Here is a 13,569-nt window from a genome sequence, read left to right on the forward strand (position 1 = left end):
AGAAAATTCTTACATCATATTCTTTTTAAAAGAAGTGTGGATTAAACTCTAGCAGCTTGGATTAGGTCAGAGAAGCAGGGGCTATTAATTTATTTGGGAATCAAGATTGATTGTAAGATGTATCCTTTCTATACATTGTCAAAGAAAATTGAGATATGGTGTAAGGTAGTGGTGTGTGACAGCTATCATCATCAGAAATATTTTCACAGGTGATGGTGGGAGCAGTGTTGTAGGGGGGAAAGCTGCCTCATTGGAGGTCTTCAACCCCTCTTACTCCCGCACTTCGTCCAACACATCCCTTTCACAGCCACCCACTTCTCATGTGTCCCATCACCAACATCATATGCAACAGCAGCAACATCACCAACAGCAACAGCAGCCTCCAGTTCGTTCCAGGTAGAATGTGATAGCCTGTTTCATGTCTAGTTAGTGAGTGAGAATTTTCAATAAATTGTTTTATGTATTCAGTTTAATGTTAACAATGTAGCCTTAGTTTATCATGAACTTTTTGTGAATAGAAACTTTTCATTACATTTTTATTACACTTCAATTCTTTGTTTCAAGCAGCTATACTATAATAACAAGCAATGTAATTATTTTCAGGTCCATCCAGAATTTAAGTGATGGAAGCTATCAAGGTGCTGTTGGTCGTCATCCAAGCAATCCAAGTCTAGTGGTTGAAGAAGAAAGGTATTACCAAAACGTAAACTTTCATCAGGGTCCACAGGATCCTCGTATGGGCTCAACACGCACGAGACCTGCACAGCCCCTTCCACTGGGTTCACCTACTTCTCAAGGTCCCACTGAACAAGTTCGTTCTGATCACATTCGACCTGACCCAAGAGGTGACCATAGACCAGCATCTGCTTTTATGCAGCGAGAGGATATGATGTCTCATCGAAACGATTTACAGCGTCCAGCATCTCAGCGTGACATTCGTGCTGATGCAAAAATGATGGAAATGACAGAGGAAGTGCGTCGACGAGAAGAACGCATGCGTCTGAATGGTCATTCAGGAAACCCCCAGCAACAACGACCAGGGCCTCATCAGCCACATCATCGAGTACCAAATGCATATCCTGCTAACTCACCTTTCTCAGCAGATGGATATGGAGGCTTACAAGGATTTCCAAGTCAGCAACACTCTGGTTACCATCCAGCTTCATCACAAACACTTAGCCCTCAGGGGCCTATTTCAGGTCTTCAGGTCCCACCTCAGCATCATCCCCATTCTCAGTATCCTCCTGGACAGCCACATGGCTTCCCAGGAAAACATCCTCCTCCAACAGCACCAAAGCCAAAATCCCAAGGATTGTCACAAACTCCCCTTTCTCCTGAAGCTCCTGAAAAGCCTTCGAGACAGTTTGGCTATGATGGTATAGGGCCTGGCTATGAAGGCGGTCCTCCAAGGCCACCACCACCAGAAGATGGTTATCGTGACTCTCCACCTCCACCTCCACCGCCAACTTCAACACATCCACTTCTTCAGGGTAGCAGACCAACTTCAAGTGTGGGGTACAGTTCTAATCAGTTACCAAACAAAGCAGCTTTTAATGCAGCCAGCCCTTGGGACAGAGAAGAGAAAGACAGAGTAAGATACACTATTATTTTTTTTTTTTATTTAATATTACTGTGTTTTTGAGGAAGTAATGCAATTCTAAAATTCAGTATGCCAGAAAGTGATAACTTTATTTTCATAGGAACATGGCTGTTTGATTATACTACTGTAGAGTACCACTGGGATACAAAACAGTGCATCAGTTCCTTTAATGTTTCAGGCAATAGGCATATGGCAGGCTATTCAGCGGGTGGTATCTGGCAGCTATTTGCCTGGCCGCGTAGGCGCATGATGCGCTGTGGTAACAGACTAAGTTTCTGTTACTGGGTTATGGGTTGCCCCAGAGCAAGAACCTTTGTCTGCACAAGGCTAGCTTAGTCTAAAACAAAGAACTAAGTCACTCGCTAATGTATTCTGTATTATGGCAGCCAAGCAACAGATTATTGTTATTGCGAATGTTTTTTCGTAAAGAATTGTGGCGTTAAATTTTTATTGCGACTTGGCCTTAAAAAAATTTTTTTAAGCAAAGAGGGTTTTATTTTAGCACTCAAAATTGTAGGCCTAATTTTTTTGCATATGCAGCATCAAATACAAAGCTATTTATTACATTTTGTTTATTTATAATAAAAATACTATAAGAAATTTTTAATATTAACCCTTCATGGACGGCTAAACTCATATGAGTAGCAACAACAGGTTTTAGGTGGTGTACGGATTCAGTCATAGAGAGCATCAATATTACAGACCATCAATTTGGGGGAATCGGGCAGGAAAGAGGTTTTATTACTTCTATAACCTGTAAATTCACTAATTGCAACTTTTAGACTGGTTCAGCTCGCTGATTCTAGGCAGCTCATGACTTAGTTGTGTCCTTGACTTCAAGGAGACATACGTACTGCCTCACTCTCACATGACGTCTTTTTATATAATATTTGCTCTTAAATATACTCGGGTTGCTGTTGGTTTTAGTTCTTAAGAATGTCATTTATAATTGTAATTTTCCAAAGGAATATTAGAAAAAACATGTACAGTGGTATCTTGACCTACAAGTGAATTAATGTACGAGTTATCTGAGGTAGGAGTTGTCACTCGGTCAATTTTTTGCTTTGTTACGCGAGCAAAAAATTAAGGTACAAGCTTGAGATGCCACTGCTACATAGATGGTGTAGTGACAAAAATTAAGATAAGCAAAGAAGAAAAAGTAGATATGCATCTTTTCCATAAATCTTTAAAAAAGTTATACGTACATTACTTCAATGTATCCAATAATATTGTATGTACGTATTCTCATATTATTGCATTATAAAATATTACTAAGATATTGGTCAATGTTTTGATTTGGAAGTCATCTGATAGTGAATAGGAGTCTAACTCAGTTCTGAGCGAATTTTCTTGATTCTAGTCAGCATAAACTAATATCTAGATACTTGACTTATATGAGACGGGTAATTTTTCGTTATACGATGTGTTTTTAAGTCGAAATATGACTTGAATACATCCTGTTATGATTGTGAACTAAATTATTTTTTTGTTAACATTACATTGGCGGCATGTGTATTGAGTAAAAATATTATGTGATTCCGTTCCCTGTTTTCGCTTTATTTCATGGTAATACAAGCTTTACATTATTTATATTTTATCGGCATGAAGCCCAGTAGTTTTGATTAAAATTATTTTCTCTCAGTTTTTTATCTACAGTTGTGTTGGATGGCATAAGTTTACAGGAGTTTCATCCTTGTTGCTTATGCACGATAATAGTCATTAGCACCTTGAACAGTTTTCTCAGCTTCAGCTACAACTTTGTTTAAATTTAACTGTGTATTTCCTTGTTGATCTTTGATCTATAGCAAACAAAGTTATTACATAAAAATATCTCAGTCCTATTCTACATAACGTCATTTATAACACAGCTGTGGTAATTGTTTACTCTCTCGTGCGATGGTTCATACAAGCCAAACGGATGTTGTTGTTATCCAATTCGGTTGTACCTAGCAAAAAAAGTTTTTTCTCGTTCAGTTGTTCATGGCTATACTCATTTACATAACGAATGTAATGTTAAAAAAAATACTTTCAGCCTTATTATATCTTTACATATTCTTTCTATTATATATTTATGCATTATTTGTTATGTAGAAATGTATTTTCCTTATTTAATAACATGAAACATAAAAATATGGGATAGCATTTAGAGGGTTGGAATGGATGAAGGCCATTTTAATTATTTTCAATGAGGAAAATTGATTTGATGTTTGAGCAAGAAGAGCTACAAGCTTGACCACAGAACGAAGTAAACACGTAGGTCAAGATACCACTGTATAATCAATCATCAATCTCAGTAAATTTAAGTAAATGTATTACAACAAATATACTCATGATTTGTTACTGATTTTAGTCTTTATCTGTTTTGAGATTGTGTGAGCTGTAATTATAATTTTACAAAATAAAATTGAAATTTTTCATTTAAAAAACATTTATCACTTGGTAAATTTATGATTGTCTTGTAAAAGACAATCAAGGAGTTGTAAATAGTCTTTTATTTAGAATATTTTGTACACCATGTGCATTTGCATAGCTTCCTCTTTTGATTCATGTGTTTTTTCTTAAATTGGCCGACCTCAAAGTTCCCCGGCCTGGGGTGCTGCATGTTTTTTTTTTTTTTTTTTTTTTTTTTTTTTTAGCCTGGCTCTTAAGGGTTAACCTATAGTGAATGTTTGGCTAGGCCTAATGATCCTTGTCTGATCTGTGAAAGGCAGTGAATCCTATAATATGCAGTATGATTTTGTTTAAAGGTACATTTGTGTGGTATTAGATATTCATAATCAATAATGTGTACTTTTACAACCATTATGCATATACATAGTATATACAGCAATTGATCATTTCAGTGTTGAATAAGCTCCACAAATTGTCCATTTGACCTAATTCTGAAACTGTATGAGGACTGAATTATTCATTCCTTGAGAGAAAAATGTTTATACTCTCCACAATGAGGTAAAACAGAAAAGCAAAAAATAATGTATTTCCATATAGTATTATTTACGTCTGTAATGGGTGGTAGATAATATTGACAGTGAGCAAGAGGTTGAAACATTAAAAAATTTCATATATAGAAAAATATTAACTACTACAAGTTAAATAAATGGTTTAGAATATAATTAATGGTCAACAACATAAAAAAAAGATAAGTCTAACATATTGATATTGTTACAGAATGATCGCCGTCGCCGTGAAGCTGTACGGCATTGGAGGGATGAGCAAATTTCATCTTTAGAGGCACTTGAAGTTCGGACATCTCAGCAAGATGAGAGACTTCGTACATTAAGACTAGAAAAAGAATTTCAGAGGCGTGCAGAAGAAGCCCTAACTAATGAGGATGATGATGATGAGGATGAAGATGATGATGAGGCAGATGATCCAAATGAAAATGAAAATAAAGACAGTTCACGACAGACCTTAGAACCTTTAATTAAGGAAGATAGTAAACCCCTGTCTTCAGTAACCCAAGAACCTCGCATGAATGGAGGAGGACCTGTTGATGATGAAAGAGCCCGTCGAGTTGATGAAATTAGGAGAAAACAGCAAGAGCTGGAGGCTGCAAGTGAAGTAGAAGAACGGCTTTTACGGGAGGCTCAGCGTCGGCAACAAGAAGAACAAATGCGACAAAAACAGCAGCAGGCTGCCCCTTCACAGCATTTGCATTATCAACACCAACATCATGCAAGTCAGCGGCTTGATTCGCTTGTTGCTACCCCATTCCAGCCACAGTATAGTAATGGCCCTGTAAATGGGATGAGAGGGGGGGGATCTCATGCTAGTTATCAGGAACATGGAGTGGGACCTGATATCAGAAATCGTGGAGAGAGTGTGGTAAGTGTAGCACAGAACAGTCCTGTTCCACCAGAAAGAGGCTCCTCTTATTCTGTTATGCAACAGCAAACTCCAACATCTGCATCCTCAAATAGCAGGTATAAAGGCACTGATACCTCATCAGCTACCATCAAGCGTGTGCAGTTTTCAGAAACTCCAGCTACTGTGGAAACACATATTACATATGACAGCAATGCAAATCAAGAGAAAACTCCCCAAGATCCTAATGTAAGTATCTTTTAGTGATACTACTAATAACATTCACCACTGACTGTGAAGTGTGTTATTACGTATAGCTAAAGCTTTGGTTGAATTATTAGAAACTTTAACTATCTCTCTGCTTCATGTCTTTTAGTTATTTTGCAGAATTGAGAAAATTTAATTCACAGACTTAGCTTAGTATGTACTGTGCATATTTAAGAGAAATTTAATATTCACATGGTATTCTTTTTGTATTAAACAAAACTTGACTTATAGCTTTCATCTGTTTTCAAGCTCCCAAGACCATTTTATAAGGCAAGTAATGGATTTTTATCATTATTCATTGAACTGATGTACAGTGAGTTAAGTAACTGAATTGCATGGCTTATTACTTCTGTTATTAAGTATTTTCTTATAATTTTACATGAATAGCCTATTTGAATCCAAGTGTTACTGTAGTTACATTTTTGTATATGGAATTTCATTTTTAAAGAGTTTTCTTTTATGAGTGCTACAAAAGGAAGAAAAGTACAGTAAATATTGTGCATTGTTAATCTTATGACACTATATCCTTGTAAGATAGATCCTTTGTTGTACTGTAGTAGCAAACTTAGTAACATGAGTTACAGCTGATGATATTAAGTAAAAGTTAATGATAGAAGTCATTATCAAGATGTAAAATGAGAAAACATTTAAAGTATATGAAAAAGCTAATTAATTATAATTTGCAAGTTACAGTCCAAAGAATAGCAGGCCTTGTGTCAAGAATAGCAAGGGAAAACAGATGGCATGAATAGGATTACAGCTGTGAATTTTTGAATCAGTATTATGGCAGGGAAGAGGGGGAGACATAAATGGAAGTTTCTTGTTAAAGTACAGGCTATAGAAAAGTTGCCAAACATGATATCCCCTGCTAGTGGTTTAAATCATAATCACTGTTGAAGAATAAAGGAAATCATAAATTTTGGCAATCTTGTCAAAAGAATGAAGATCTGGGGAAGCAACGTGTTAACATCCAGATAAGAGCAATTCTGTATAGCAGTAATTATTGAACAAGGGAAATAAATAAGTGACATTAATGCCATCATCTCTGTACCTATATTATATCCTAGTTAGCTTTTAACTAATAAATAGGCCTAGAAGTTCATTAGGTTAAATTTAGATGCAAATCTTCATACATTAAATCAGGCTCACCAACGTTGTGACTAATATAAGAATTCATCATTATTGATTATAATTAACAGCCACTTACTACTGCTGGCAAGACACTGGCATAAACAACAGCAAGTACTGAATCAACAGTTGAATAAAAAAAACAGCCATTTGCCGATTTCAGTTACTGTAGCTAACACACATTTATTAAGGTTTGTGTTACAGTTGTCAACTTGTTAAAGAATTGATAATTTTCAAAGGTGACTTCCATAAGTAATAATAAAATAAATCTTTATTCATCCTTCACTCAATGGAGAGAAAAGTGTTAAGAAAGTACTATGTCATTAAATTTACAGGTGTAGCTGTGGCAGAAGAAAAGAGTAATGTGCATGCCACAAAATGTTTCGGAAGAGCCAAACGTAACATCCGATACTGGCCAATCACAGCACTACTTCATTTCATTTACTGCATTTATGGGAAAAATAAGTTGCATTTTTAAACTTTTTGATAATTTACATATAAAACAAATCTCTGAAATGGATTTCATTTAGCAACTAATGATGGTTGTGATGATGTCGGTAAAACTCAATCAGCTGATGATATTTGATCCATTTTTACATGAATTAAATTGTTGGGCATTTTTTGCCTTGTTTCATTATGATCATGAAATTTGCTATGCACAAGTAAGATCAGGGTTGGAATTTCAGAGGAACACAGCAATTTTGGGAAAAATACTCATTCAAGAAGACATCTAAAATGTAACTACACTCATGTAAAAGACCAATAATCGCTCTCCATTTCGTAATCCAGTACGTATACTGAATTGGATAGAAGATAAAAGATCTTTTTAGGAGTAGCCCCTTACTTATATTACTGTAATCGTGCAGTAAGTTCACATTAAAAATTAAGTAGCAATGGGTCTGTCAGTTATTTGCACTTTGAGCCCTAAAACATCAGCCTAGGATTTTGTTTTTTATTTTCATTTTGGTTGGCAGTGTGAATTCCTTGGCTTGAATATAAATACTAATACAGGCAGTCCCTGGTTATCGGTAGGGTGCTGATAAGCTAAAACCGCCATTAACCGAAATTGTATTACGGGCTGCTCTGTGAGCAAGAGCCCATGCTGACACAAGGTCAGCTAAATCAAAAACAACAACCGAAATTCAGCGATTTACAGCACAGATATTTGGTTAATGGCGCCGATAACCCGTTAATGGCAACTCTGATAGGTAGGTTATGGTGCCATAACTCTATTATTGGAAGGCGCCGATAACCAGGACTCGGCACCCTATGGTCGCCAATTTTATGGCGCTAGACAAGTGCCATAAAACTGGATCGCCATTAACCGAGCACCGAAAACCGGGGACTGCCTGTACATTGAATTTTGATCTTTGTAATTTACCTGTTTCTTCCAAAATTTCATTAAGAAAATGTATATTATTTCTTACAGAATTTTATTAACGAAGCTGAAACTCTGCTGAATTCTTCACCAACACGTAGTATAATTGGTACCCCAGGTGTTATTGGAGCCCAGGAAGTTTACAGGTAATTTGTTATCTATATAGAAGAATATTTTAGTTCTCTCCAGCTAAAATTGTGCGCTTAAGAGTTTTATGCATTTGTAATTTTTTCTATATGTAGAAGTCATAACTGTCATTATTGTTATTAGACTTTTATGAGGTTTCTTCACCCTACTTCTTTTTAAACTTAGTTTCTACATGAATTCCTCTTCACTCCAACTTTCATCACTGCCATTTTTTTTCATATTGTACACTACCATTGGTTGCCCACTTCCATATCTACCATATTTATCCTTCTCATATGCCTGGCTCAAACCATATCAGCCTTTCACATTTCAATTTTTTATTTCTTTTTAGCATCTACTTCCTTGTTTGTGGCATAAACTTCCCTGCGTTTTTTAGGAATGAATCTCTTAACCCGTGTCAATTGCATAGAAAAGCACAGATCTTTTGTATCTGTCATAAGTTTCTACTCCTTTTTTTATCCTTTCATTGATTGGATGCTCTCATATATATAAATGTAGTACCAGTAATCCACCAATCTTTCATGACCGTTGAATCTGGTATGTTACCAAAGTAACAAATGTTTTACCTCTTCCAGATTCTGCCTTTTTATCATACCAGTATTTGCTTCCTCCATTTCTTCACTTTTTCACTTACCATCCTTCAGATATCCTTAGTTTTTATTGATTTCTGCATCCTAAACATATCCATTTTTATCCATGTACATTTGATTTCTAGTATAGTTACATCTCATCCACAGTACTATGACCATTTTTCTATATAACCTCTCTTATGCTTACACCGATTTTCAGCTTTCTTCAGTCAGAGCCTATATCTTTTAAACAGATTTGATAACTCTTCCTTTGTTTTCATTTGTAGTACTGTACCGGGTCATTCTTTGGACATACCTGCCACTGTTTTCACTCCAGATCTTATGCCATGATATAGTACCATCTTGCTCAGTGCATTTTTCAAGTACTCTGTCTTCATAATATACCCATTTAATTGATTGTCTTAGTATTTAGTTCAACTTTTCTCAAGATCCACAAGCATGTAATACAACTTACTTTCTACATGGTACTTTTATGCCTCTGACAGTCATAAATCTCATAATTTATCTCAGCATTTATTCCAACACCTTCAGTACTTCCACACTGTGTTGTTTATGTCTTCATACTTTATACATTGCTGTGTAATTTGTTCCTTTGTATAACATTATTTTAACACTTTTCTTCACTCTCACAACCCTGTCATTTTTTGTATTTTCAAATGAAAATGCAAATAATCAAGTAACAATCATAGTTTTATGACTTGTATATGTGAAAAACTTACATTAACCATTGTAGGCTCTTACTGTAAAGCTAATATTTTAATCTAAACTGTACTTTCTTCAGCAATTCAAAATAGTGTTCTTTTCCCATTTCATTTATCATTGTTGTATTTTTTTGCTTTCAGAGATCCAAGAATGAGGCGTCTTCAACAGAAACAAGCTGAACAAGCTGCAGCAAAGAATCCAGGTCCTGAAAAGTTAACGTTCAAAGAAAAGATGAAAATGTTTGCTATGGAAACAGGAGAAGGAGAAACCCCTAAAGACAAAGTTAAAATTAGTCGAGCACAGAGAGATATTGAACACTGAAGTGACAGTGGCAGTTGTTTCTATTTTTTAATTCAGTGCTGCTGAGCATTTTATGTTGTTTCACTAAGTTGAAGTTTTATTTTAACTTCCATTTTAGTAAATAGGAACTCTACATAATGTATAAAGCCAATGAAAAAAAAGTCAAGTGCATGCAAATTACTTTTTCCAATTATGGCTTAACAAACCAAATTCCAAAACCATGTACAGTGCATTTTTATTTTTGCATAGCTGAAAGTTTTATTACAGTGCAGAACACTGAATACAGATGTATCTGGATTTTATTTTTTTCTTGTATGTATTTACAATGCTGTCATTGTTATTGAGTCATTTTACTTGGCAGCTTCCTTAACTTTAAATACATGTAAATTAGTAGCTTGCTTATTATATACATCAGAGGGTACAAGTACAAATTGTAAAGAAGTGACTTGATTTATGGGCCATTGTTGTTAGAGATTTTATTGGCCAATGCTGTCACTAACATGCTTGAAACTCAGAATTTTGTTTGATACACATTGTATAGATAGCAAGTTTACATATGCCTTTCAATTTTTTAAAGAAGATACTGATGTTTGTTGGGATACATACTAGACATGCCTACCATTCTGACCAAATTCTAGTATTCATAAATATATAAATTTTTACTCAAATGTTCATTTCATATAGTACTATTTTGGCTATGACCCCTCCTCTTCTTCTCCCCTTTCCTATATATGTACATATGTAAAGCGTGTGGGGGGATTGTGGTGGTCGGTCACCCCTTCATACTTGACAGAGGCTTGCACCTTTGCTTTTATAAATATATATTCTGTATAATTTTGAGAAACCATGGACTCATTTTCCTATTGTTCTATTTTGGAAAATAAGTTTAATGGAATTAAACAAAGGGTTCAGTAATTGTAATCCTATGTCACAATAATTAGATAGAAATTATTTCATTTAATTACTGTCTTAATTGAAAATATATTACTGTACATTGTTATTTTATGATGTTATTTTAAACATTGTATGGTTGGCTGGGGTACTTGGAATAGAAGATTAGCAGTGTCTGTGATAAAGGTATGCTCCAGTCAGCCTTCACTCATTTTACACAATACATCAACACAAAGAATATTGTTTCACTCATCCTTACTGGTTTTCTATTTGAATCTCTCCCCAGCCTCCTAGCACTTACTGGCCATGAACTAAACTTGGCCATAAGTAGATGCTCTAGCTTTACCCACTCTTTTTCACTACCTTGGTATGTTAGATTTGACCATAAGATAATGATCCATGGCCTTGAATACATTTCTGGACACTCATAGAAAGATATGGAGGGTGGTAAATTTTTTTCTTGCTAGCAGTTAAGCAGCATTCGTTGTGTTCTAATTGCAGTGGGCAAGATTGCTCTCAGTCTTTAAAGTGTAAAGAGTGTGATTCTTGGTCTTCTCAGTGGGAGAAATAGATAACAGGCCTGTATTTCATCACTCCAGGAAGGAATCTGTCTTCTGAGCCCAAGTCCAATATCCAACAGATGATGATGTTGATTATTACAAAGTTTTTTGGTAATGAGAAAGTGACGGATTCATCTAACCCAATAAAGAAGTCTGCAGCCTCGGTTAGTGAACTCATTAAGATCAGCAAGACACATGCTAGCCCTGTACCAGGTCCCAGCAGTTACCAGAGGAAGGGACAAAGGGTCCGGGACTCCTACCGTCTCTTCCAGTCCAAGTGGAGGCAAATGGAGTGGAAGTTCTGCATCGCCTCCTTCCTCTTCGAGTTTTTTGCCACCCATTGCGAAACGTCACCAGTCTCGGTCGTCTCTCGAGAGCTCCTCCTGACCACACTCGAGAAGTGCAACTCGGTTTCCTGCCCCTCATTTTGGGACCACCTTGACATGGTGAGGGGGCTCTCGAACCTCAGGAATTTCTTCCTGGGTTCAAAGACCCATATAACATTAAATTTTTTAGCTAATATTTGTGGACTTTAACATTTTTGTCAAATTTTTCCAAATCAAATGAATAGGAAAACATATCATGGCTTAATGTGGAGATGAATCTGAAGCTAAATAGTGAGAACTGTGGTACATCCATCATCTACCCGACAATGTTCGGACGTGTTTTTCAGACGGAACTATTCTATAGAATTGGACCATGGATTCCAGGGGGTGTTTGGTTCTAGGAATAGAACTTGGCATTCTGTCTGGTCTGCCGATAATGTGATAAGAATGGGGGTAATTATATAATTGTAATACTCTTAGTCCTAGCAAGTGGGTTTTGCTTACACTTGGGCCATACTATTTATGTTATGCCATCCCTTTTGGGGTAGGGTAGGGATGCAGACATTTGGGAGTAATTTTTCTCACTTAAGCCATTGGCGGAAAATTAAACTTCGCGAGGGGCCAGTGACATCTTTTCAAGATTATTTTTTATTTTTTTTCCCTCAAATATTTTTATGATTGGTGATTTGAGTACCCCTGGGCCCCATAATGGAAAAACTCCGGCACAAATCCTGAGCACCAATTGTGGTGCATAGAAGTTCAAAAAGAAAGAAACAACAAAATCAGTGGTTAAACTCCAATATCATAATGGGAACCATATACTATAGTAAACAATAATTCTGAATTAGAGACAAGTAATCCTCCCATCACTACAGAAAAATATAACAAATCTAATAGACAAGTAACATACATAAAACAAGGACCGAAAAGAAACTAAAATTACAGACTTAATCCCACATTGGTACATTTTGATGACCTCTTTGGACCAGATAATTGACGACAAAATCTCAGCAGCAATACTGGAGAACAAATTACTCGACATATATCCAACACAGGACATAGACTGTAGACACATCAAAGACAATGAATGGCTAATCCAAGTAACCAACAAAAAGCAGTCCACTGCCTTTTTAAGTATAACTGAAGTAAATAATATAAAAGTAACAATTACAAACGATTACAAACCATAAAACATTGAATTATGTACAGGGTACAGTCATCCTACCCAACAAGAACATGAACTTCCTTCAAAACAACTACTACTAGACTTCTTTAGATTGAGATATAACAATATTCACGATCTAGAAATATACTCAATTTCAAGTAGGAAAGACAGGAATAAAAAAGGGATTTTGACGTAGGAAAAATCTATTTCTGGGCGAGGAAGCCGTGTCGCTCCGTGAAATGTGTCCTCTTTAGCACTATTTCTAGTAAAATATTGCTATGATACCAGAGAACTGCTAAATTGGACATGTCAGAAGTCTCTGACTCGCTCACCTAAATAAAAGGTGTCGGTATAGAACTGGTACAGGCCAAGACCTCCCATTTAAAATAAAAATTCTCGGGCAAAATGGAGAAGTTCGTCCTTTCATTCCAAAACCACTACAATGTACACAGTGATCAAGGTATTGACACATACAAAAATTGTTGTAATAAGGCAATATGTGCAGTCTGCACATCAGATAACCATACCACTAATTGGAACTGTAACCACCCAAAATGTATTAATTGTGGGCTAGCCCATCACGCGAAACCTAAAGAATGCTCCTTTTACCAATACAACACAGAACTTCATGTGCTAATAATTAGGACAGGAAAGTCGGTCAAGGAAGCCAGATTCGAGCTAAAAGTAAGATGAGTTAATAATCATCCAAAA

The 13,569-nt window shown here is 35.9% G+C and overlaps 1 protein-coding gene across 16 annotated transcripts in view; it reads left to right on the forward strand.

Moving 5' to 3' along the window:
- The window catches only part of LOC135224522 (afadin-like), a 573,724-nt gene extending 562,679 nt beyond the window's left edge, over positions 1 to 11,045 (forward strand). For 15 of the 16 annotated variants that reach the window (XM_064263577.1, XM_064263587.1, XM_064263579.1 and 12 more), the window contains 6 exons: positions 210 to 396; positions 604 to 1,591; positions 4,769 to 5,653; positions 5,921 to 5,941; positions 8,229 to 8,323; positions 9,757 to 11,045. In XM_064263577.1, the coding sequence (XP_064119647.1) occupies positions 210 to 396; positions 604 to 1,591; positions 4,769 to 5,653; positions 5,921 to 5,941; positions 8,229 to 8,323; positions 9,757 to 9,937 (2,357 nt within the window). In that variant the 3' untranslated portion in view covers positions 9,938 to 11,045. The remainder of the gene's footprint in view (positions 1 to 209; positions 397 to 603; positions 1,592 to 4,768; positions 5,654 to 5,920; positions 5,942 to 8,228; positions 8,324 to 9,756) is intronic. The other variant, XM_064263578.1, reaches the window with a different exon arrangement.
- Positions 11,046 to 13,569: the final 2,524 nt, after the last annotated feature.

Source organism: Macrobrachium nipponense, chromosome 12 (genome assembly GCF_015104395.2).
Source record: "Macrobrachium nipponense isolate FS-2020 chromosome 12, ASM1510439v2, whole genome shotgun sequence".
NCBI lineage: Eukaryota > Metazoa > Arthropoda > Malacostraca > Decapoda > Palaemonidae > Macrobrachium > Macrobrachium nipponense.